At 40.3% G+C, this 27,075-nt stretch overlaps 1 protein-coding gene across 3 annotated transcripts in view; it reads left to right on the top strand.

Annotated features, from left to right (window-relative positions):
* The window catches only part of PLEKHM3 (pleckstrin homology domain containing, family M, member 3), a 224,568-nt gene that overhangs the window by 175,222 nt on the left and 22,271 nt on the right, over positions 1-27,075 (top strand). For 2 of the 3 annotated variants that reach the window (XM_010861065.1, XM_010861067.1), the window contains exon 7: positions 11,668-11,825. In XM_010861065.1, coding sequence (XP_010859367.1) covers positions 11,668-11,825 — 158 coding nt within the window. Of the gene's footprint in view, positions 1-11,667; positions 11,826-27,075 lie in introns of those variants that run through there. The other variant, XM_010861069.1, reaches the window with a different exon arrangement.

Here is a 27,075-nt window from a genome sequence, read left to right as displayed (position 1 = left end):
TTTTTTTTAACTCCATTCTTTACATACTTCTCCTTTCATTCTTTGCTTTCTACCTTTTATGTCTCTCCTAACCCTTGGTGGGTCATTCCCACGCATCATCAGGTAACATTGCTTTAATTTCTCCTCTATTTCTCTACTTCTTTAAACATGGGGTCTTTTGTTGTTGGTAAGATGTCCTCAACAGGTCCCTCTGAAAAGCACTGTTTCTTCACTTTCTCTTACATACATGCTTTCAGGGAGTTGATTTAGTTTGCTTTGGTTTTTTCCAGCCGCAGTTGCTTCTTCCTTTAATAAAGTTACTTCTCTTGGTAAATAGCCTAGGGTTTAAGTTAATAAGTCCATTTTCATCATAGAATTTCATGTTACTTTATCTTTTTTAATTTTTTTATTGAAGTTCATGTTACTTTAATTCATGAATTTCTCAGTCCTTCACTCAATAATAAGAATGATACTCCGTGTTTAGAAATTTACACAAGATGTGACTACTTAAGAGATTTTTGTACAAGGAGTAAATATGTTAGAAAATAAATCCTTACATAAGCCAAAGACAGATCCAGTTCAGATCAAAACTGTGGGAGTAAGCCTGGACCAATCTAGCCTGCGCGTCTTATTTCCACGCAGGGACTGAGTCGGTTTAGAAATCCTCCATTTCTGTATGATGGCTCCGTGCATATCCAGTGACTTCAGGATTCTCAGGCTGACCCTAGATGCCCTCATTAGGGCCCCTTCTGAGAACAGTGAAGAATACTTAAGGAGACGGGAGTGGGGGTGCCAAGGCCTGACATAACCCAGCTAGGTGATCTTAGCTCCCCATCACCTCCCTGGGCCTTAGTTTTTCCCTTGTATGTGTGTGTATGTTAGTCGCTCAGTTGTGTCCGATTCTTTGCAACTCCGTGGACTATAGCCTGCCAGGCTCCTCTGTCCATGGGATTCTCCAGGCAGTATTCTCCAAGAATACTGGAGTGGGTTGTGATTCCCTTCTCCAGGGGATCTTGCTAACCCGGGGATTGAACCCCAATCTCCTGCATTGCAGGCAGATTCTTTACCATCTGAGCTACCAGGGTGCTCCCCATCACCTCTCTGGGCTCCTTTAGCCAAGTTAAAGAAACCATTTAAAGCAAGCGTCCCCAGTTCCTGGGCCACAGACCAGTATTGGTCATGGCCTGTTAGGAACTGGGCCACAGAGCAAGAGGTGAGCGGCGGCAAGCAGCTCATCTCTATTTACAGCTGCATCCCGTTGCTCACATTGCTCAGCCTCCTGTCACATCAGTGGCAGCATTAGGTTCTCATAGGAGCATGATCCCTGTTGTAAACTACACATGTGAAGGCTCTAGGTTGCTCATTCCTTATGAGAATCATCCCCAAACCATCCCCCTCCCACCACATCCTACCCAACCTCTCACTGTTGTTCAGTTGCTCAGTAGTGTCGGACTCTTTGCAACCCCATAAATGGCAGCATGCCAGGCTTTCCTGGCCTTCACTATCTCACGGAGTTTGATCATACTCATGTCCATTGAGTCAGTGATGCCATCTCACCTCCATCTCTGGTCTGTGGAAAAATTTATGAAATAGTCCCTGGTGCCAAAAAGCTTGGGGGGCTGCTGACTTAGAGCCTTTCCTTATATACTTTTCAGTGAGTAATAATGACATAACTGGGCCAAAATGAATAGTTGTGACCTAAATCAGATTTATATTAGACACATAGCTAATTAACTCAATAGAGAAGTAAGATTCTGCTGATCATACCATAAGAATTTCCTGAACTGTCTCAACTTAAAATATCTTAATCTACTTTCCCCGTAAATAGTACACATGCATTTATATGAGACCATATGGCCTGCTTTGGGGCTCAGAATATGTGGGCCACATAATTGTACTTACTCTTTGCAAATGCTTCTACTGATGTTCCATGAGGTTATGGCTTCACGAGCCTATAGCCATTGAGGCACTTTCCATAATGTGGAAAAACTGAAGTAGACCCCATCCTATATGTTTTTGTGAATTAAGAAATTTATGTTCTTGGGTTCAGCTTTACCATTCAGCCATTGGAGAAAATTGAAATTCTTTTAGTCCCTGAGATAGTTTCTACCAGGATGCAAAGTATAATTTGATTTCGTTTGCATTTGCTTGATAGGAATGGTGATGGCCACTTACAAATCGACCCAATTACGCCAACCCAGACAACCCAAATTATAACATAGGTTCCAGAATCTAAGTAGAGATTGTCACCCTTGGAAGAGAATCAGATAAGAGCTCAATGTTGACATCATAATCCACCATGAGTGAAGTATTTGATTAGCCAGAACCTTCATCCTGTTAGAACAGTCCCATAATGGATAAAGAAGGGTGTGGAGCAGCTAATTAGAGAAGACACAGTTTCCTGTTTTTCTGCAAACATCCCAGCATTGAGCCATGATAAGGAGCTTTAAGGCTAATTATGGAGAAATGGGATTTTAACAAACTTTTTGAAATAGGAAAATCCCCTATGCCTTTTATTTTCTGTTTTTAAGAAAAATAATATGGTAGTACTCTTTTTATTTTCTGTTTTTAAGAATTTATTACTAAGAGGAATAAAATTAAGTTAACTAGATTTACTGTGGTGATATTTTGCAATATATAAAATACCCAATCATTATAATGTATACCTGAATCTAATATAACATTACATATCAATTTTTTTAAGAAAAAAGGAGTAAAATTTAGAATCAAATGAGAATGCAGAATTATTCTTGCATGTGTTAGCTTTCCAAACTTGAGCAGACTCCACAAACTGTTTTTCCTAAATCTTCAGGAACTCACCAGGCCTAGATCACTAACCATCACTGTCCCCACCTGTTAACGCTAAGAAATGTCACTCAGAAAGAAAATAGTGAGTGCTGTCTTTCAGAATCCTCTGGCCAAGCAAATGCAAACGAAATTATATTTGAAATCATTTTACAGTGTGTGACAATTTTGATTCTTCCATTTCACCAAGCTTGCTTGTTACTAGTGAGTGGCAGGTGGCTTTGTTGAACATGAATGGGGTCTTTTGGTTAGACTTTCAGAGGAGGGGCCATTTGTCAAGTGCAGCAGCCTTCCCCATCAAAGTCTTCCCAACAGTTGTCCAGAATCTAGATGCTACACAATGGCGGAGGAATGCCAGTATTGAAATGGAAGGTAACTTGCAAATCAGGGGGAAGGAATTCGTTGATGCATACATTCAATGAGAAGGAGATTTTTCTTTCTTGTTTCTTGTCTAAGTCCCCCAGTGCTCCGTCTTTCTCCCAGTGTAGATTTTGAATTTTGTGATGGTGCCAAGGGAGTGAAGGTAACGGACATAAAAGAATCATTTGTGCCCTTTTCCCAATCCCACAGATCTCTATTGGCTGCAGACCTTGAACATGACACTGCAATTTCCTGGTGCCACACATGAGTAATGAGCAGCTGTTTCTCAAACTGTGGTTTGGAGAAGGCAGCACTAGGTTATTTTTTAACTTAATTGTGATTTTTGATTGCTCTGCAAGAAGGCAAATCAAATAAAGTCTGTTGTCTTAGTCTGCAAGAAAGCCATAGGCCTCAAATTCCAGTGCTGACCATCTTGACCAGAATAGAAGAGGGGGGAAAATGTGTGTATCCTTGAGCTGGAAGTTCGACCAGCAGCTTTCGTGGGCTACTGTCACACAAGAAGGGTAAACATATTTGGTGTATTTGTCAGTTTATGGGATCATGGAAAGTGATATTTGACTATTCCTTGAGTTCTAGAAGTACCTGAGTTGATAGAGTGAAAATAATTTGTAGAGAGAAGGTGAAAGTCAAAAATAGAAAACTCCTGAAGAAGGTATCAGCTTGATATTGCATTTGTCTTTATTGTACAGTGCAGTAAAAAAGACACATAATTTTAAGTTACAAATGGAAGTGTGTGTTCTTTGAACACGAAGTCCCTATGATACCCCTGGAATAATCATATATGCAGTACCTCCAGATTAATCAGACTAGGACTTTCTTTCATACAAGAAATTAAGTTTAATGGAAAACAGAAGCAAACTATTTCACTGTGTTTTGGACATATGCCTTTTTCTCAAGGAGATAGAACAATTTGGTGTATGGAGAAGATGAGGGAGATTGAGGAGATGGATGAAGAGCTACCTATGTTTTCTGCTAATTACTTTGTCATGATTTTCTTCACATTAACAGGCACTTGGGGAAAATAACTAAGCCTAGGATAACTAAACCTCATCTCAGAGGTCTATTTCACCAGCACTTATAACATATCCAAATGAGGGCCTGGTTACAAACCACCAGTCTTCTAAATGCTAAAGCTGAATGGCCTTGTGACTTGTGATGGAAGGATGTAAAGTTATATTAACCTGTGACCGGGAAAAAGTGAAAAAGAAAGGCTCCTCGAGCTTTGGTTTTCTTTGAGGCTTCCATCTTCCTAATATTTGTGGAATATGGTCCTAACCTCAACACCCCACCAGGTTGGCTAGGAAAGTGGGAATGAAAAACACGATTCTTGAGGGCAGGAGGAGATGGTAGGATATCTTACTTCTTTTTAAGCAAGTATCTCAAGTAAAGATACCGCTGTGAGATATGAGCTCCAGATACCTGGACCCTGCTTCTGTTAGTGCTGAAGCCTCGACCAGAAGCAAGAATAGCTTCCAAGTATTGCTAGTTGTTATATTCAAAACAAGATTAAATCTCCTAAAATTTACCTTTACCCTTTGAAATCAGTGTAAAGTTTTCTTCCCTGTAATATTAAAGAAATGTTTGTCAATTCTAAAATAAACTTACAGAGTATTACCTCGCTTTTCTGAAGGGAAAAATTCCAGCAACTTCAGCACTTTGAAACATGGCCCTGAACCTCACCTGACAAATAGGAAGACCGATTACTTAAGTGTAAAGAAGCAAGAAGGGTTTCTAATTAGCTGAGTTGCCACCAAGTTCACATGTTCTTCACTCTCCTCCCCAAATCACACAGCGGAATGATTCAAAATGTTGTGACACAAAAATAGCGCAAAGATATGACTGTTGCAGCAAAGGAAAAAGACTGGAAAACATCCTCAATCATTCAGCAAGAACCTAGATGCCTGGCAGAGAGAGGGTATTTAAGACTAGTGTGAGATTCAGTCTGCCTTTAAGCAATTTACATTCTTTTAGGTTGCTTTACATAAAATTGCCATTTTTATAAGTAAAATCACCATTTTACTTTTATGGGCAAAATCACCATTTAGTACCTCCACTTTTACATTTTCAATCTACAGTTGGAAAAGCAAAACAATCAAATGTTAAAGGATAGCAAAAAATACAGGAGAACATCAATTTCCATATTAAATTGTGTGGTTATAAAAATAAGTTATATGAAGCACGAGAGATCCATGGCAGGTGAAGTAGCCAAAGATGACTGTCCAGATCAAGCCAGAATAGATCTGAGCCATGAATCCTGGGTGACATTTAAGTAAGTGTTAAGAGAAGAAGTGAAACTCCTGATAGAAGAAATACATTGGCGAAGGCACAGAAGCAAGAACAAGCATATTCTACACAGGGAAGAGTTCCCTCACAACAGAACATAAATACCAAGGGAATGGAAAATGAATTTGGATAGACAGTTTTGAATTAGCCTATGGAGACACTTGTACACGAGGCAAAATATAAGCTCCAGTTTTGTCTAGTTCATGCTTCTATCAATAGCCAAGTATATTCAATGCCGACTATGCATGGAATTCAGCAAATTCAATGCAATTTTCTGAAATGAATGAATGAAGAGTTTTTACTAATGGTAAAATAAGAATTCAACCAAAGGTTTGAGGGAAGAGATAACACACAATGAAAGTAATGTATAAACCTGATTAGTATATATGCTGGATAGATTCAAGGAAAAAGGCTATCATCCATAAATAAAACCAGAATCTTATTTCATTATTAAATCAGGACTTCCCTGGTGGCACAATGGATAAGAATCCACCTGCCAATGTGGGGACATAAGTTTGACCTCTGGTCCAGGAAGATTCCGCATGCAGTGGAGCAGCTGAACGGGTGCACCACAACTACTGGGCCTGCACTCTAGGGCCTTCGAGCTGCAAGAACTGAGCCTGCATGCTGCTGAAGCCTGCATGTCTAGAGCCCATGCTCCACAAGAGAAGCTACTGCAGTGAGAAGCCCACATACTGCAATAAAGAGTAGCCCTCACTCACTGAAACTAAAGAAAACCCACATAAAGCAATGAAGATTCAGTGCAGCCAAAAATAAATAAATAATTTTTTTAAAAAAATCAACACCAACCCTGAAACATTATGCTAAGTGAAAGAAGCCAGTCACAGAACACCACATATTATATATATTATTCTATTTACATGAAATATCCAGAGTAGGTAAAATTATGAAGACAGAAAGTAGAGATTGCTTGTGGGATGGGTTAGGGAGAAAAGATTAGTGACTGCCAATGGGTGTGGGGATTTGGAGGAGAGTGGAGGAAATGTTCTAAAATTGACTGTGGTAACAGTACAAGAAACACCTGGAGTAACAGGCAAATTTGGCCTTGGAGTACAGAATGAAGCAGGGCAAAGGCTAATAGAGTTTTGCCAAGAGAATGCACTGGTCATAGCAAACACCTTCTTCAACAACACAAGAGAAGACTCTACACATGGACATCACCAGATGGCCAACACCAAAATCAGATTAATTATATTCTTTGCAGCCAAAGATGGAGAAGCTCTATACAGTCAGCAAAAACAAGACTGGGAAGAGACTGTGACTCAGATCATGAATTCCTTATTGCCAAATTCAGACTTAAATTGAAGAAAGTGGGGAAAACCACTAGACCATTCAGATATGACCTATATCAAATCCTTTATGATTATACAGTGGAAATGAGATATAGATTTAAGGGACTAGATCTGATAGACAGAGTGCCTAATGAACTATGGACAGAGGTTCGTGACATTGTACAGGAGACAGGGATCAAGACCATCCCCAAGAAAAATGCAAAAAAGCAAAATGGCTGCCTGAGGAGACCTTACAAATAGCTGTGAAAAGAAGAGAAGTGAAAGTCAAAATGAAGTCGCTCAGTCATGTCCGACTCTTCGCGAGCCCATGGACTGCAGCCTACCAGGCTCCTCCGTCCATGGGATTCTCCAGGCAAGAGTACTGGAGTGGGTCGCCAGTGCCTTCTCCAGAAAAGAAGAGAAATGAAACACAAATCAGAAAAGGAAAGATATACCCATTGAATGCAGAGTTCCAAAGAATAGCAAGGAGAGATAAGAAAGCCTTCCTCAGCAATCAATGCAAAGAAATAGAGGAAAACAACAGAATGTGAAAGACTAGAGATCTCTTCAAGAAAATTAGAGATACCAAGGGAACATTTCATGCAAAGATGGGCTCTATACAGTACAGAAATGGTATGGGAGAACTGTACAAAAAAGAGCTTCATGACCCAGATAATCACAATGGTGTGATCACTCACCTAGAGCCAGACATCCTGGAATGTGAAGTCAAGTGGGCCTTAGGAAGCATCACTACAAACAGAGCTAGTGGAGGTGATGGAATTCCAGTGGAGCTATTTCAAATCCTAAAGGATGATGCTGTGAAAGTGCTGCACTCAATATGTCAGCAAATTTGGAAAACTCAGCAATGGCCACAGGACTGGAAAAGGTTGGCTTTCATTCCAATCCCAAAGAAGGGCAATGCCAAAGAGTGCTCAAACTACTGCACAATTGCACTCATCTCACATGCTAGTAAAGTAATGCTCAAAATTCTCCAAGCCAGGCTTCAGCAATATGTGAACCCTGAATTTCCAGATGTTCAAGCTGGTTTTAGAAAAGGCAGAGGAACCAGAGATCAAATTGCCAACATCCGCTTGATCATCAGAAAAGCAAGAGAGTTCCAGAAAAACATCTATTTCTGCTTTATTGACTATTCCAAAGCCTGTGACTGTGTGGATCACAATAAACTGTGGTAAATTCTTCAAGACATGGGAATACCAGACCACCTGACCTACCTCTTGAGAAACCTGTGTACAGGTCAAGAAGCAAAAGTTGGAACTGGACATGGAACAACAGACTGGTTCCAAACAGGAAAAGGAGTACGTCAAGGCTGTATTTTGTCACTCTGCTTATTTAACTTCTATGCAGAGTACATCATGAGAAACACTGGGCTGGAAGAAGCACAAGCTGGAATCAAGATTGCTGGGAGAAATATCGATAACCTCAGATAAGCAGATGACACCACTCTTATGGCAGAAAGTGAAGAACCAAAGGGCCTCTTGATGAAAGTTGAAAGAGGAGAGTGAAAAACTTGGCTTAAAGCTCAACATTCAGAAAACTAAGATCATGGCATCCGGTCCCATCACTTCATGGCAAATAGGGAAGCAGTGGAAACAGTGGCTGACTTTATTTTGGGGGCTCCAAAATCACTGCAGATGGTGATTGCAGCCATGAAATTAAAAGATGCTTACTCCTTGGAAGGAAAGTTATGACCAACGTAGACAGCATATTAAAAAGCAGGGACATTATTTTGCCAACAAAGGTCTGTATAGTCAAGGCTATGTTTTTTCCAGTGGTTATGTATGGATGTGAGAGTTGGACTATAAAGAAAGCTGAGCACCAAAGAACTGATGCTTTTCAATTGTGGTGCTGGAGAAGACTCTTGAGAGTCTCTTGGACTGCAAGGAGATCCAACCAGTCCATCCTAAAGGAGATCAGCCCTGGGTATTCATTGGAAGGACTGATGTTGGAGCTGAAACTCCAATACTTTGGCCACCTGATCCAAAGAACTGACTCATTTGAAAAGACCCTGATACTGGGAAAGATTGAGGGCAGGAGGAGAAGGGGATGACAGAGGATGAAATGGTTGGATGCCATCACTGACTCAGTGGACATGAGTTTGAGTAACCTCCGGGAGTTAAAGGACCAGGAGGCCTGGTGTGCTGTGGTCCATGGGGTCACAAAGAGTTGGACAGGTATGAGCGACTGAACTGAACTGAAGCTCTTCTTGGTAACATCATTTGCAAATGTATTCTCCAGTTTATGGGTTATCTTTTTGTTTTATTTATGGTTTTGTTTGCTGTACAAAAGCTTATAAGTCTGATTAGGTCCCATTTGTTTATTTTTGCTTTTATATCTGTTACCTTGGGAGACTAACCTAAGAAAACACGGGTACAATTTATGTCAGAGAATGTTTTGCCTCTATTCTCTTCTAGGAGTATTATGTCATATTTAAGTATCTAACTCATTTTGAATTTATATTTGTATATGGTGTGAGGGTGTGTTCAAATTTAATTTGCATGCAGGTGTTCAGCTTTCCCAGCACTACTTGCTAAAGGGGCTGTCTTTTTCCTATTTTATTTTCTTGCCTTCTTTGTCAAGATTTATTGACCATAGGTGTGTGGGTTTACTTCTGGGCTCTCTATTCTGTTCCATTGATCCATATGTCTCTTTTTGTGCCAGTACCATACTGTTTTGATTACTGTAGCTTTGTAGTATTGTCTAAAATCTGATAAAGTTATGCTTCCTGCTTTGTTCTTTTTCCTCAGGATTGCTTTGGGAAATCTGGGCTTTTTATCATTGTGTATAGATATTTTTGTATTATCTGTTCTGATTCTTTGAAAAATGTCATGGGTAATTTGATAGGGATCATATTAAATCTGTAGATTACTTTGGGTAGTATTGCCATTTTAACAATATTAATTCTTCCAATCCAAGAGCATGGGATATCTTTCTATTTCTTTGAGTCATCTTCAGTTTCCTTTATTAATGTTTTGTTGTTCTCAGAATATAAGAATGCTGGAGTGGATAGCCCTTCCCTTTTCCAGGGAATCTTTCCAACCTAGGGATTGAACCCAGGTCTCCCACATTGCAGGCTGATTCTTTACTGTCTGAGCCACCAGGGAAGGGCCAATAGATTTCAGGGTTATCAGTTCTGGTTCTGTGAAAAATTTCACAGTTAATTTGATAAGGATCACATTAAATCTGTAGATTAGTTTGGGTAGTATAGCCATTTTAACAATATTAATTCTTCCAATCCAAGAGCATGGGATATCTTTCTATTTCTTTGAATCATCTTCAATTTCCTTTATTAATGTTTTGTGGTTCTCAGTATGTAAGTCTTTCACCTTCTTGGTGGGATTTATTCGTAAGTATTTTATTTTACTGTTTTGATGTGGTTTTAAAAGGGGTGGTTTTTTACATTCTCTTTCTGATATTTCATTGTTAGTGTGTAAAGAAATTGCAGAATACATTTTTATATTCCTTATAGTCTTTTACTTTTGTATTATCAGCCACTACTATTTGTTTACCTTAACGGAGAAGGCGATGGCACCCCCTCCAGTACTCTTGCCTGGAAAATCCCATGGATGGAGGAGCCTGGTAGGCTGCAGTCCATGGGGTCGCTAAGAGTCGGACACGACTGAGCGACTTCACTTTCACTTTTCACTTTCATGCATTGGAGAAGGAAATGGCAACCCACTCCAGTGTTCTTGCCTGGAGAATCCCAGGGATGGGGAGCCTGGTGGGCTGCTGTCTATGGGGTTGCACAGAGTCGGACACGACTGAAGCGACTTAGCAGCAGCAACCTTGTAATATCTCTTTAAGTATGATTTACTGCTCTCAGATGTTATTTTTATGTAGAATTCTCATTTTAATTATGATTCATTTGAAAGTATCCAGCTATTTCCAAATTAAATTCAATCTTCATTTTTTTCTTATATCAAAATCAGCATGTATATGCACGTGCCTCAGTAAGAGAGAAATAAAGGCAGATTTTATCTTGTTAATATAGGAACTGCTAAAGTCTTTGAAGCCTGTGCATTATTAGTTAAGTGAGGGGGGCTCTGATGAACCATCGGCTCCAAACTCATGAATGTTTGAGGGGAGGGGGCCGTGGGAGGTAGGCAGACTCAAGACAAGACACTGGGGCCTCGTGGAGTCAAGTGTCAGTTGAAGAGCACATGTCTTAGCAGGAGCCAGCAGCCTCTACTCACAGCCGGGATCGTCATCATGTTGGAATCCAGGCCTAGTTTTGCCAGATGTAATGATTTTTCAAAAGAAGCCAAAAATCTGAATTTTTATGTAAACCCCCCCCAATTATTAAATTGGCTCATTTTTTTAAACACTAAGAGATTTAAAAAAAAACATCTTCAGGCTAAATATAGTCCTCAGACTGCCAAATTGCAACGTCTGTTATTATGATACTTAGCAGCAGCAAGAGAAACCTATTTTTCCACATTTGTTACATGTTCTTAGGTGAGCTGGTGAAAAAAAAAAACTATTCTATTAACTCATTAGGAAACAGATATTATTGAATATATAACATAACATAAAATTCTACATCAGTAGTTACCCTGTATGTTTTCAATCTGTTTTGGGAAATCCGCCACACTCCTCGTATACTACACCATAACTGTGTCTGTGAAAGTAGGCTTCCCCGTTTGTTGGTCCTCTATCTGCTACAACACACTACAGAAAAAGAGCAATAAAAGAGAACTTTCAACATCTTCATTTTTCAACCCCCAGTGGTTTAAGCCAGAGAGTTCTTTTGGAGCAAAAATACTATGTCTTTTCTTTCTCAGAGTTGCTGAGAAATTATAATTAGAGGTTTTCCTGTTGTGTAAAGGAAAGGAATTCCAGTCCTGCATCTACAAGACTTTTTGTTCTCAATAAATTTGCTTTCTTCCCTGTTCTGTTTCTCTTTCTGCAGGTAATAGAGGGAAAGCTGGCTCCATTCTTGGGCAAGGTCATTAAATTTGCCACCTCGCATGTGTACAGCTGCAGTCTTTGTAGCCAGAAGGGGTTCATCTGTGAAATCTGTAACAATGGAGAGATCCTCTACCCTTTTGAGGATATTTCAACGAGCAGGTACAGAATCTCTTGTCTTATAACAGTATACCTGAATATGTCACATGTGGTGTTATTGGGCCAGATCAGGCCAACTTTTAGTCAAGCACTATGTCTCTGTCTCTGCCTCTGCATCAGATTTCCCATTTTCCTTGAGAATATTTTTTACCCTTTGGTTTCCTACATTTATTTCCAACTCACCATGCTTCCTTTATCCAGAATGATATAACAAAGTTGCAAAAAAACCACAGTCTAGATCTGCCTTATTTGGTAACAGAGAGTATTCAGCTTCATTTTTTAGAATAAAGATGGGGGTGGAAGAATTGTCACAACCATCCCAGGGTCAAGTGATAGGCTATGGAAATCGTAGTCTCAGAGGAAGACCCAAACTGGATGGATGACTAGGAAGAAAAGCAGAGGACACTGGTGAACAGCTGTCTAGCTCACCACATGCTCTTCTCTGTAGATGCACCACAGTCTAGTGATGAAAGTTTTAGGATCCAAAGGAGAGAAAAGTGGGAGTCCATGTGGGATTATTTTTCTAACCAAAGTAATATTTGGGTATCATCACTTCCATTGATTGATGGACGACTTTTTTCCCCTGACTTAAGAGTGAGGTTTTTCCTGTTGCCTGTTTCTTGAGTCATAAAATGATACATATCACTTTTCCTTTTATTCCAAAAGCATAATAGGAATATACATTGTTTGTGCATAAGTGCATTGGCTTCTCTGGGCATGAATGTCATGGCTCATTTCCCACCCTGCTGGGCTCACTTACTCTGTGGTTCAGAATAGAAGGTGAGGCACTTAGCCAGGGAGAGCTGAAGCATGTGTGGTAAAGCTAAGATATTAAGAGTCCACTCAGCCCTTCTGGCCTCTTCTTAAACCCAAAGATTATTTGTAAACATCTAGGTCCTACACACAGAAAGACAGACACAGAAACATAAGATTCCCTACACACACACACACACACACACACACTCCTGCATCCAGATTCCTGAGTACTGTTATTTAGCTCAAGATTATATACTTAGCCTAAAGATTATATACTTCTTAAAAATGTATACCACACAAAAACTTGTATACAAATGTTCATAGCAACAGTATTCATAGTAATCAAAAATTAGAAACAATATAAATGCCTATCAGCTAATGATTGGATAAACAAAATGTGATATATCCACATAGTGAAATATTATCCCATCTAAAAAGGAATGAAGTATATGCTGCAGAGTGGATGAACCTTGAAGCCATTATGCTAAGTGCAAGAAGCCAGACACAAAAGGCCATGTATGTTTTGTTTATATGAAATGTACCCAAAAGACAAATCTATAGAGACAGAAAGTAGATTTGTAGGTGCCTAGAGCCTGGGGAAGGGGGAAAGAGAATAACTAGTAATGAGCATGGATTTATTGGGGGGGGGGGGGATACAAATGTTCTAGAATTGGATAGTGGTGATGGTTATACAGTCTTGTGAATATACTAAAAAGCAGTGAATTTTACACTTTAAAAGAGTGAGTTTTATGTGAATTATACTGCAATAAAAAATGTTTAATAAAAAAGTAAAAATTAAAAAAATACTTCCAACTGAATATGCCATATATTCTGGGCCATAAAAGAAGTCTCCATAAATTTAAAAGATTAAAACCATACCAGATGTGTTCTCTGAAACATGGAATTAAGATCTCTAGTAGAAAAAAATTTTGAAAAACCCCAAAGTATTTGGAAATTAAATAATGTACTCTAAAAACCCATGTGTCAAAGAAGAAATCCACCAAAAGAGAAATTTAAAAAAAATTTTAAAGAGCATTAAGTTCACCATTTTAATGTATCAATTTTTAAAATAAGTTTTGTAAGTCTTTATTGAATTTGTTACAATATTGCTTCTGGTCTGTGTTTTGGTGTTTTTGGCTGTGAAGCATGTAGAATCTTAGCTCCCCAACCAGGGATTGAACCTGCAACCCCTGCATTGGAAGGTGAAGTCTTAAGTACTGCCAGGGACATCCCTAAAATATTTTTAAATGAGTGAAAATGAAATGCAAAATATCAAAATGTATGGAATGCAGCTTAAGTAGTTCTTTGAGAGGAATTTATAGCTATTAACACCTATATCAGAAAAGAGGAAAGAAGGTCTCAAATTAATAACCTAAAATTCCACTTTAAGAAACTTATGAAAAGCAAAGTAAATCCAAAGCAAGCAGGAGGAAAGAAAGAACTAAGATTAGAGAAGATGTCAATGAAATGAAAAACAATAAGTCAATGAAACCACAAATTGGTTCTTTGAAAAGATTAACAAACTTGATAGCCTTTTAGGTGGGCTGACCAAAAAATTAAGAGAGAAGATACCAATTGCCAGTATCAGGAAAGAAAAAAGGTATAGCAATTAAAACAATTTTTAAGAGGCAGTATAAACAACTTCATGCCAACAGGTTAGACCACTTAGATTAAATGGATAAATTTCTAGAAAGACAAAGTACCAAAACTGACTCAAGAAGAAATAGAAATATAAATAGGCCTTCAACAAGAAATTGAAATAGTAATTTTTTCTTCTTCTTCCCATGAAGAAGTCAAATGGCTTCACTGGTGACTTTTGTTGAATATTGGAAGAAATAATACCAATTCTTTACACCATGATAAAGAGGGGCATTATATAATGATAACTGGATCAGTTCTTAATAAAAAACCATCTTTAGTGTGTATGAACAGAGAGTCAAAAATGCATGAGGCAAAAACCAACAACTGCATGGAGAAACAGATGAATCCACAATTATATTTAAGTATATCCATTATTATAGTTGGGCTTCCCTGGTGTCTGCAATGTGGAAGACCCTGGGTTGGGAAGATCCCCTGGAGAAGAGAATGGCAGTCCACTCCAGTATTCTTGCCTGGGAAATCCCGTGGACAGAGGAGTCTGGTGGGCTGCAGTCCATAGGGAAACAAAGAGTCAGACACAACTGAGCAAGTAATAATTATTATAGCTAGAGACTTCAGCACCCCTTTGTCAGTAACTGACAGATCCCATAGGCAGAAAATCAGTGAATGTATAGTAATTGAAAAGCACTATCAACCAAGTGAATCTAATGGACATCCATGTCAATTCATGTGTCCATCCAAAAACAGAATATACATTCTTCTCAAGCTCACATGGAATATTTACTAAGAGAGAAATCACATTCTGGGCCATTAAACACATCTGGACAAATTTTAAAGAATAGAATTTATACAAAGTATGGTCTCAGACCATAATGAAATTAAACTATAATCAATAATAGGAAGATACCTGCAAAATACCCAAATATTTGAAAAATAACAATATACCTTTAAATAACATGAGTTTATAACTTACGTTCACTTAAAAATCTACACATGGGTATTTATAGCAGTTTTATTCCTAATTGCCCCAAATTGGAAACAACCAAGTTGTCCTTTACTAAGTGGATGGATAAAGAAACTGTGGTTTATCCATATAGTGCAGTATTATTCAGGGATAAAAGAAATGAGCTATTATGCCGCAAAAGGACATGGAGGAAACTTAAATGCATATTATTGAGTGAAAGAAGCCAATCTGAAAAAGTTACTGTATGATTCCAAGAATGTGACATTTTGAAAAAGGCAAAACTATACAGACAATAAGAAAATCAATGATTGCCAGGGTCTTGAGAGGGAGTAGGGAGGAATTGAATAGGTGAAGCACAGGAAATTTGGGGGCAATGAGATTATTCTATATGATTCTGTAATAGTGCATACATGACATTATACGTTTGTCAAAATTCATAGAACCGTACAACACAGAATAACTCTTTATTTTAAACTGTGGACTTCAGTTAATAATATACCAATATTGGTTCATTAATTGTAACAAACTACTACACTAATGCAAGATGTCGAGAATCGGGAAAACTGGAGGTCAGTCATAATATGGGAACTCTGTACTACCTACTCAGTTTTCCTATAAATCTAAACCTTAAAAATGTTGTCGTCGTTTAGTTGCTAAGTTGTGTCCAACTCTTTGGCACCTTGTGTACTATAGCCTGCCAGGTTCCTCTGTCCATGGGATTTCCCAGGCAAACACCAGAGCAGGTTGCCATTTCCTTCTCTAGGGTATCTTCCTGATCAAGAGATCAAACCCATATCTCCTGTGTTAGCAGGTGGATTCTTTACTGCGGAGCCACCAGGGAAGCCCTATCCTAAAAAATAAAACCTGTTAAAACAGTTCATTCAGCAGAACATTTGGCTCAGAGGTCAAAGCTGAAAAGTTTTAATAAACTCTATTAGAACAACTTTAGATTTACAGAAAAATGACAAAGATAGTACAGAAAAGTCCTTTATGTTCCATACCCAGTTTTCACTATTAACACCTTACATTAGTATGGTACATTTGTTACACTTATGAACCAATATTGATATACAATTATTAGCTGAAATCCCTAGGCTTTTTTTTTTTTTTTCTGATTTCCTTAGTTTCTACCTAGTCATCTTTTCTGTTCCAGAATGTCACATTACATTTAATTGCTTCATCATTTTCTGCTTCGTGGTGGTACCAGTCTTTCAGATTTTGTTTTCATGGCCTTGACAGTTTTGCAGGGTACTGGTCAGGTATTTTGTACAGTCCTTCTATTGGGTCATACTTATTGTCTTTCTTATGATTATATCAGGTTCTATGGGTTTGGGAGAAAGAACAAAGAGGTAGTGTCATTTCATCATGATATCATATCATGGGTACATACTATGAACATGACTGATCACTATAGTTTTTGTGTCTCCACATCAAAGTTACTCATCCCCCACCCACTCCCATCTCCTTTTTATACTTTCCTTCTGGAAGTCAGTATGTTTGACCCACACTTAAGCAGTGGGGACTTATATGAGTGGAATATGTACAAAGTCATTTGGAATTCTTCTGCCTAAGAGATTTGTTTCTTCTTTCCCATTTATTTTTTCAATTATTTATTCATATCAGTATGGACTCATGCATATTTATTTTATGTGTGTGTGTTAGTCCCTCAGTTGTGTCTGACTCTCTGTGACCCCATGGACTGTAGCCCACCAGGCTTCTCTATCCATGGAATTCTCCACGCAAGAATACTAGAGTAGGTTGCCATTTCCGTCTCCAGGGGATCGAACCTGGGTCTCCTGCATTGCAGGCAGATTCTTTACCATCTGAGCCACCAGGGAGCCCAAAATATATAAAATAAATAAAAAGTATTTATTTTGTACTTTGGGTTATCCAAAACCACTTGCTTGTGTTACTCAAACCGTTCCAGTTTTAGCCATTTAACTCTTTCAGTTGGCTCCTGTGTCCCCTTGGCATATCACAGTGATTATGGAGGTTTTGGTGTTGAGCAGTTCCTTACTTTCTAGCACTGCCCAATGCTCCCAGCTCATCTTATATAATTCCTGCCCTAATCGTAGAAGCAGCCATTTCTTCAGGGGGCCCCGGTTCCTTTTTAATAGAGAATATTAGAAACCAAAATCAGGGTGCTGGGGTGCACACACGTTTAAAGCCCTCAGTCTCGGTACTTGTCTCTTGCAGGACACAGGTGCTCCTCTCTCACTGCACATCTGAATCTCCTGTGAGATCTGGCTTCTTTAAATCCCCAGAATCAGTATCTTCAAAGACTCCCCATGTGATTCTGAGTCACATGCAGGAGAAAGAACCCCTCCTCTAAGATACCTATTGTCATGATCCAAGATGCTGGATTCTCACAACCAAAATGACCACATTTGCACGGCCATGGGCTCATAAGGCCTTTACCTTGTAGGAAGGAATACAGTCGGAATCCTCTGTTTCTCCCTTAGTCAGATTCAGTTCCCTTAATTTGCTTGCACAGATGTCTGAGTTTGAAGGAGCCCTGAGCCTTCCTGGAACTCCAGGTTCATAATACTTGCCAGGAACCTGCTGAGCTTTCTCATGGTGTTCAATTTCCACTTAAATGCTGGGAGTGGATTATACATGTCAGTGGAAAAGGACAAACAAACCCTAATAAAAGATTTACTGAAGGAAAACTGTAATCAGAAATAGAGTTGCAGATTTAAAACATAGCTATAAAGATGTACTAAGTAAAGCTGGCGCTAGTGGTAAAGAATCCACCTGCCAATGCAGGGGGTACAAGAGACCCAGGTTCAATCCCTGGGTCAGGAAGATCCTCCGGAGAAGGAAATGGCAATCCACTCCAGTATTCTTGCCTGAAAAACTCTATGGACAAGAGCCTGGAAGACTATAGTCCATGGGGTCACAAAGAGTTGAACACAACTGAGCAACATACACATATATAAATAAAAATAAATTTGAATAGTGGGATAAATTTTAAAATCTATGTATAACTGAAATCTTTATAGATGAAGTGATGATAAATCAGATTTGCTTCAAAATAATCTGATGGTGGGAGGGAGAAGATGAATATAGATGAACGAGATAATCATTGAAACTAGGTGATAGGTGTGCAGGGGTTTATTATACTATCCTCTCTACTTTCTGAATATGTTTGACATTTTCCATAGTAAAATATGTTTTAAAAATCTATATGTGAAAATCCTAGAAATTTAGTTTTAGTGAAATTGTTACCACATACGTATCTAAACCATCTTGCTAAATCCAACACCCCTGTGCCCTCAGAACTATATTTAATATCCTTTCAGACCCAACTATCATGTGAACAACATAATTACAATTCAGTAAAGAACATTCCACAAGCATTAGAACTATTCATTCCTTCAATAAATGATTCACTGAGCATATTATGTTTGTGCACTGGGCTGGGTTCTGGAGACACAAAGTGAACCCGGCGTGCTCCTTGCTCACAAATAGTTGACAGTCTCCAGTAAGAGACAGACAAGCCACCAGGCAGCTGTGTTCACACATGGGAGGAGCCACAGTGGAGGGGGTCGACCTGGGGTTCCACTAAGGGGAATGACATGCACTGTGAGTAGAAAGATGTTCCACAATTTCTAAACAGAGGAGAAAACTCCACGTTGAGCTCTAAAGCACTGATTCATGCACTTCAGTATCAGCATATACCCAGTTCTAACATGCTTATTTGATTATGGCCATATATCACCAGGACTTCCCAGGTGCCTCAGTGGTAAAGAATCTGCATGCCAATCCAGGAGACGTGGGTTCGATCCCTGGATTGGGAATATCTCCTTGAAAAGGAAATGAAACCCATTCCAGTATTCTTGCCTGGAAAATTCCATGGACAGAGGAGCCTGGCGGGCTACAGTCTATGGAGTCACAAAAGAGTTGGACATGACTTGGTGATTAAACAACAACATTATCAAACATTGGTCAACTCTTAAGACTTTCTTTTCCTTATTAAATGAATTGTTCTGCAGAAGGAAACTTCACAAATGTGTAATTTAGAAGTAAAACCCTAGTATTAATTTTTAGAACAGCACCTCTGGCTGACATAGCCACTATTCTGGGCTTGTAGGGGAATCGCAGTAATACTTACTAGTGCCAGCAGTTTTCATATCTCATCATTTAATTCTTCTGCCAGTCCTCTGAGGAAGTATTGTTACCTCCATTTTTATAATGAGGAAACCTAGTTTCAAAGGAGGCAATTAACTTGGCCCAAGAGATAAAGCCAAAACGTGAAGCCAGATATATCTGACTCTAAAATCTGTGCTTTTTTCATTGTACATCACTGTTTTTTTCTGTACCTATAGTCTTCAAACTGTTTTTGCAGCATACCCCCTAAAAGAAATTTGAAAATCGTATGTACCTGTTATTAAAGAAACCTCCCCACAAAACTGTTCTTTACAATTTTCCCTTTATTTGCCAACCTGGACTTTTTTTTTATACTTGGAGCAGTGAGCTGGAGTTAGATTGGGCTGGGGGAAAGCTCTGCCTTTGTTTTGTGAACCCCCAAAGGGCTATCCTGAGGGGGCGGGGGAGCTGGGAAAGGGGATCACAGCCAGGCTTCCCCCTCTGTGCAGCCGGGGCAGGCCATGTTCAGCCGGGGGTACCTGTGGAATGAGGGCCTGCCTTTATCAGGTTTAGGAAGGGACATCCCAGATTAAATACATACCTCTCTCCTTTAAATAGGAAAACACTGAAATCCAGGTTGCAAGATTTTGAATACAGTAGAAAGATCCAGAATCACAAAACTGCTTTACTTGAGCCTAATCCAGCATTTACTCCTGTAGAGGACTGAAAAGAGAGCTCAGCTCTAGGAGAGAGGGACCTTCTGTGAAAACAAAGGTCCAGGTCTACATCCTGAGGAAGGAGGAATGACAAAACACAGCCTTCTTGATGGAGAGTAAGAAATAAGGGCTCTAAATTCTCAGAAAGACAAATCAGAAGATTAGACCGATAACAGCCCTAAGATGTAAGAGAAAGCAATCAGTATAAAAGCAAAAAAGTCACATAAACCCACAGAATGACCCAGAACTTAGGTGTGTGTTTTTTTTTAATCTTAAAATTACCTTCTATCCAGCTTTCTTTCCAATATCTCTGCATAGCATTGATCTTCTTTTGTTACTAAGGACAGAATGCTGCTAAGGAAGCCATCCTGCTTCACACATGTCTGTGAAGGTGCCAGTCCTCAATCTTGAAATGTTTCCACATCACAAGGACATAAATGCTTCCTCTTAGATAATACTCTGCATGCATTTTAACATAAGACTTAACAAAATATACCAGCTATCATAAATCAGTTCCATCCTTTCAATCTGATCCATTCAGCCATGTTGAATTTTTCATGCCACAGACAAGCCATCCCCACAGGTTTTCCAGTATGGAAAACATTGCACTTTAAGATTTAATGACCCCACTCCCATTTGGGGCTGTATTTAGATATGGAATGGGCTTCCCTGGTGGCTTAGATGTAAAGAATCTGCCTGCAGTGCCGGAAAAGAAGAAAGAAAGTGAAGTCACTCAGTCACGTCTGACTCTGTGACCCCATGGACTATAGCCTGCCAGGCTCCTCCATCCATAGGATTTTTCAGGCAAGAGTACTGGAATAGGTTGCCATTTCTTTCTCCAGAGGATCTTCCTGACCCAGGGATCAAACCCGGGTCTCCCGCATTGCAGGCAGACTCTTTACCGTCTGAGCCACAAGGGAAGCTCTGGTTCAGTCCCTGGGTTGGGAAGATCCGCTGGAGAAGGAAATAGCTACCCACTCCAGTATTCCTGCCTGGAGAATTCCATGGACAGAGGAGCCCAACAGGCTACAGTCCATAGGGTGACTCAGTTGGATACAACTGAGCAATTAACATTTTGATTTTCATTTTCACTTTTGATGTAGAGTACTATAAGAACATTACACATTAATACATGAATTTGTTTTCCTTCATAGCTCAGTCAGTAAAGAATCTGCCTGCAACACATAAGACCCCTGTTCAATTCCTAGATCAGGAAGATCCCCTGGAGAAGGAAATGGCAACCCACTCCAGTACTCTTGCCTAGAGAATCCCATGGACAGAGGAGCCTGGCAGGCTACAGTCCACGGTGTCTTAACAGTCGGGAATGACTTAGTGACTAAACCACTACCACATGAATTTGGTGGGTTTCATATAGTAAACATCCCATAACTATTTACTGTTTGGTTCAGCTCTCCCAAGTATGTTATGTGTGTTCATTAAGAATACTGACAGAGCTTTTTTAAAAAACTGATTAGTTCAGTTCAGTCACTCAGTCGTGTCCGACTCTTTGTGACCCCATGGACTGCAGCACACAAGGCCTCCCTGTCCATCACCAACTCCCAGAGGTTACTCAAACTCATGTCCATTGAGTCGGTGATGCCATCCAGCCATCTTATCCTCTGTCATCCCCTTTTCCTCCTGCCTTCAATTTTTCCCAGCATCAGGATCTTTTCAAATGAGTCAGCTCTTTACATCAGGTGGCTAAAGTATTGGAGTTTCAGCTTCAGCATCAGTCCTTCCAATGAATATTCAGGACTGATTTCCTTTAGAATGGATGGGTTGGATCTCCTTGCAGTCCAAGGGACTCTCAAGAGTCTTCTCCAACAAAACAGTTCAAAAGCATCAATTCTTCGGCACTCAGCTTTCTTCACAGTCCAACTCTCACATCCATGCATAACTACTGGAAAAAACTTGACTATACAGACCTTTGTTGGCAAAATAATGTCTCTGCTTTTTAATATGCTGTCTAGGTTGGTCATAACTTTTCTTCCAAGGAGCAAGCATCTTTCAATTTCATGGCTGCAGTCACCATCTGCAGTGATTAGTTAAGAGAATTTATAATACTGGCACTAAGTGAAAAAAGTCAGACAGGGAAAGACAGATATTGTATGATATCACCTATAATGTGGGACCTAAAAAAGCAAACTCAGAACAGATTAGCAGTTGCCAGAGGTGGCGGGTATGCAGTGGGCAAAATGAGTTAAGGGGGTCAAAGGTACAGATTTCCGTTTATAAGATGAATACTGTATAGCATGGTGGTGGCGGCGGCAGCAGGCTTAGTCGCTATGTCATGTCTGACCCTGCAACCCTGTGGACTATAGCCCACCAGGCTCCTCTGTCCTTGGAATTTCACGGTCAAGAATGCTGGAGTAGGTTGCCATTTCCTCCTCCAGAAGATCTTCCCAATCCAGAGATTGAATTGGAGATAGCAATACTATATCATATATTTGAAAGTTGCTAAGAGAATATATCTTAAAAGTTCTCAGCACAAGAAAAAAAAATTGTGACTATGTAAGGTGATGGAGTTAGCTAAACTTATTGTGGTGATCCTTCTGCAACATGTACCTGCATCAAATTATCATGTTGTATGCCTGAAACTAATGCAATATTATATGTTAACTGTATCTCAATAAACCTGGAAAAAAATACTTATGAAGCTAGAGGAGCATTGGGCTTCCCTGGTTGTTCAGTCAATAAAGAATCTGCCTACAATGCAGGAAACCCAGGTTCAATCCTGGGTTGGGAAGATCCTCTGGAGAAAGGAATGGCTACTCACTCCAGTATTCTTGCCTGGAGAATCCCATGGACAGAGGAGCCTGGCGAGCTACAGTCCATGGGGTTGCAAAGAGTCGGACATGACTGAACGACTAACACTCAGAGGAACATAGTTTAAGTCTGAAGTAACACTGCAGCTTTCTACATAAGGTTGAAGCAGCTGATCTATCATTTCAAGTAATTCTCTGGCATGAGTGTTGGCCTAGGGAGAGTGATGACATGCCCTTGTCCTGGGAAGGCATCGCCGAGCATGTGTTCTTCCTGTGTTAGGGCATCTGCGGCTCCCTGGTTAGTCTTCTCAAAGCGTTACATGTTTTGTTGAAGCACTAGGGACTTGGAGAAGCAGACTGAGTGTTAGCTAGTAGTTAGCAACTTCCTCCCCTCCTTTAAGAAACCACGATTGCATACAGGACCCTGAACTTAACAACAGCAAACTCTTACCGGTTGAGTTAACATACTCTGACACCACATCCAGTCTGCACACATTCACAGAACATTCCGAACAGTTGTCTATTGAGAACAAACACTGGCCGAATGGAACAGCCCATAGTGAGTGAGTTTCTAAGAGGCCTTATCCTCTTTTTCACTTTTGAAATCTATTTTGTCAGGTTGTGCTGTGTTTAGTCTCTCAGTGGTGTCCAACTCTTTGTGACCCCATGGACTGTAGCCTGCCAGGCTCCTCCCTCCACGGGATTTTCCAGGCAAGAATACTAGAGTGGGTTGCCATGCCCTCCTCCAGGGAAGCTTCCCAACCCAGGGATCAAACCCAGGTCTCCCACATTGCAGGCAGAGTCTTTGCTCTTTGAGCCACCTGGCAAGCCCTTTGTCAGGTTAGCTTACAGAAGAAAAAAAAAAAAAAGTCTCCTAAAGAATTCAGTTCAAGCTCCATCACTTTCATCCATTTTGGCCAAACTCCAGAAATGTCTAGCTTGTACCAAAGAGCACAGGGACTCCTCCCAACACCTTGACCTCTGGAATTGGCCTTTGTCATTTTGCATCTCATTGCAATTCACATCATCCTGCCCCTCAGGACCTGAACTTGTTGGGGCATGGACTTTGTTCTTTGTCTTGGCACCCTCTGCCCTTCTTTAAGCTTCATCAAGACATGAAGCTTCAAGTAACTAACTGTAGTCCAACCTTTAAAAGGTTTGTTTAAAACTAGAGAAAGAAAACTGCTTTGTTATGATGTATAGAATTACTTCTTCACACAGAAGATGCTGAGATGGGCAGTTCTTAGCACATCTTCAACAGTCCATTAAGAGCTGTGTTTCCCATCGCCCTAGTTTCCTTTGATTTGTTCATGGAAGGTAACCGTGGAGATGGCTTTGCCTGAGTTGCCACTTACCGTGCCTAGAAAATTATCAAACTCTGAATCTGTCAGCGACCTTACAAAGGCTCTTCCATTTTTCTGGGCAACCCATTAGAGTTTTGTCATTTCATGAAAGAGAGTTTCACGTTTGGGCAGGAATCTTTTGGTGGGAGTCAGGGGAGTAGGAGAAAACTCCGCAGGAGGAGGCGGGAGAAGCACCACGCAGACGCTGGTCTTCCCTCGTAGCTTCCTATTTGCTCAGCCTTCAGTTTCTGTGAGTCCCTGCACAAACAGACCAAATACCTGGATTATGCCCTCATCTGGACTCGAATACACATACATTACATACCCTTTTTTCACTAATCAGCCTGACACATTCCTCTGTTGGTAAATGGTTCCAAAACAAACACTGTCGGTGCACCTAATTAGCAGGTTCCTGGGCTGTGCTTGGCAGTCCTGTTACATCCTGTTCAACAATAGGGAACAACAGCCTTGGCTGAGTCGGGTGTTAGGGAGGGAACAGCTTCCCCCCAATGCATATACGCTTTTTTAATGATATTTCCTTTCTGTGGCTTTTCTTGGGACGAAGCCACTCAGCAAGTATTGTAATGAGGTGTGGGATTCTCCCAGCAGCTCTAGGGAATTTGGATGACTCCTCCTAGGTGCCTTTGCTGAGGAACCGGTGGTTTGCATCTGCTTAGTGTTTCTCTCTCTTGCTCTATTATCTCTTTCTCTCTCTCTCCCTCTGCCTCCCTCTCTCTCTCTCTCTCTCTCCCCCCCACCCTCTCTCTCCCTCTGGTGTTGAAGAAGAGCATATTAAAGAACTTTCTCCATAGTTCTCTAACTCCCCTGCCTGCGTTCTAGAATCAAAACTAACAAAGATGGAAGGACCTGTAGAGACCATGTCAACATTTTTAGCGTAGGAACACTGAAGCCCAGAGAGCGTACAGATTTTGTGAGGGGCAGAAGAAGGAGACTGACTTACAAGATGGAATTCTGCTCCTCTTAGGCTACATGACTGCCTGCTCTTCAGTGTATTTATTGAGTGAGTAAAGGTTCTCCTTGATAAAAAACTGGAGCACAATGCTCGTTGTTTCGGCTTTTAAACTTTGGTCAAAGAGTAACTTGGTAAATAACATTTCACCTTGGCCTCGTGGCTCCTATATTCACACATTGAAATGTTTCGGAACGTCTGCTGATACAGGCAAGACTTTTGTGTAATCCTCAGGGCTGACCTGACCCTTTATGCCATTAAGCCACTTGATAAACACCATGCATTTGTAAACACAATCCTAGCTGGTGAGGCCGCTATTGTTTTTTGAAGCCATTTGGTCACTTGAATAGATGGCTGTTGTCTCCCCCAGACACATTTCTTACCAAGTTTCTGGTTATGTGTCTGGTTAACACTGTGTTAATCATCTTTTCTCTAAGCATTTCAGTTAACCTAATTTTTTGTGGTTTGGAGTAGGGGTAAGTTATTTAAAACTCCTGTTTTACCTTTCCAACTGTAAAAGTGATTGATGTTCGTTATAGAAAATGCTTAAAGTACATAAAAATATAATGAAGAGAATTCTCCATACTCATGTATGCATATATATTTTTAATAAAACTGAGATTGCATCCAGTCTTTTTATCACATCATAGTAGAACCAGGAAAATAGTCATATTTAACCTATATATTTTCACTAATGGGTAATTTTACAGGGAAAAAAAATGTAACTGGCTCTAAAATTGTGAAGATCCATTTAATAAATAGAGGCAGGCTAGTCCTCAGAAGGCAATGGCACCCCACTCCAGTACTGTTGCCAGGAAAATCCCATGGGCGGAGGAGCCTGGTAGGCTGCAGTCCATGGGATCTCGAAGAGTCGGATACGACTGAGCGACTTCACTTTCACTTTTCACTTTTATGCATTGGAGAAGGAAATGGCAACCCATTCCAGTGTTCTTGCCTGGAGAATCCCAGGGATGGGGGAGCCTGGTGGGCTGTCGCCTATGGGGTCGCACAGAGTCGGACATGACTGAAGCGACTTACCAGCAGCAGCAGCAGCAGCAGCAGTCCTCAGAAAAATCATTGGACTGATGACTTGAAAGTCTAGATGTAATTCCTAACTCTGCCACTCAGTTGCTTTGTGATCTTCAACAAGCCATCCCCTACCCCTCTACATAGCAGGCATATGACACTGTTTTAAGCTCTTATTGACCAAAGAAGTAAGAGCTCGTGAGAGCTTTACTTCAGGTCCATTTTGTATTAGTCTCTTGATAGTTTGTCACGATGTTTTCAGGGAAGTTGACTGCTTTTTTTTAATACAATCCACCCAAAGGGATTAAGATATAAATTTAAATGTTGATTCAGTCCACCATTTAGAAGTAATATAGGATTCTTAACAGACTCTTGTTTTGCTCACTGCTCCATCCTCTACGTCTAGAATCAGATCAGATCAGATCAGATCAGTCGCTCAGTCGTGTCCGACTCTTTGCGACCCCATGAATCGCAGCACGCCAGGCCTCCCTGTCCATCACCAGCTCCCGGAGTTCACTCAGACTCACGTCCATCGAGTCAGTGATGCCATCCAGCCATCTCATCCTCTGTCGTCCCCTTCTCCTCCTGCCCCCAATCCCTCCCAGCATCAGAGTCTTTTCCAATGAATCAACTCCTCCCATGAGGTGGCCAAAGTACTGGAGTTTCAGCTTTAGCATCATTCCTTCCAAAGAAATCCCAGGGCTGATCTCCTTCAGAATGGACTGGTTGGATCTCCTTGCAGTCCAAGGGACTCTCAAGAGTCTTCTCCAACACCACAGTTCAAAAGCATCAATTCTTTGGCGCTCAGCCTTCTTCACAGTCCAACTCTCACATCCATACATGACCACAGGGAAAACCATAGCCTTGACTAGACAAACCTTTGTTGGCAAAGTAACGTCTCTGCTTTTGAATATGCTATCTAGGTTGGTCATAACTTTCCTTCCAAGGAGTAAGCATCTTTTAATTTCATGGCTGCAGTCACCATCTATAGTGATTTTGGAGCCCAGAAAAATAAAGTCTGACAC

Source organism: Bison bison, unplaced genomic scaffold, assembly GCF_000754665.1.
Source record: "Bison bison bison isolate TAMUID 2011002044 unplaced genomic scaffold, Bison_UMD1.0 scf7180017864471, whole genome shotgun sequence".
Classification (NCBI taxonomy): Eukaryota; Metazoa; Chordata; class Mammalia; order Artiodactyla; family Bovidae; genus Bison; species Bison bison.
Note: the sequence above shows the minus strand (reverse complement) of the source record. Positions and strands in the feature narration are given on the sequence as shown.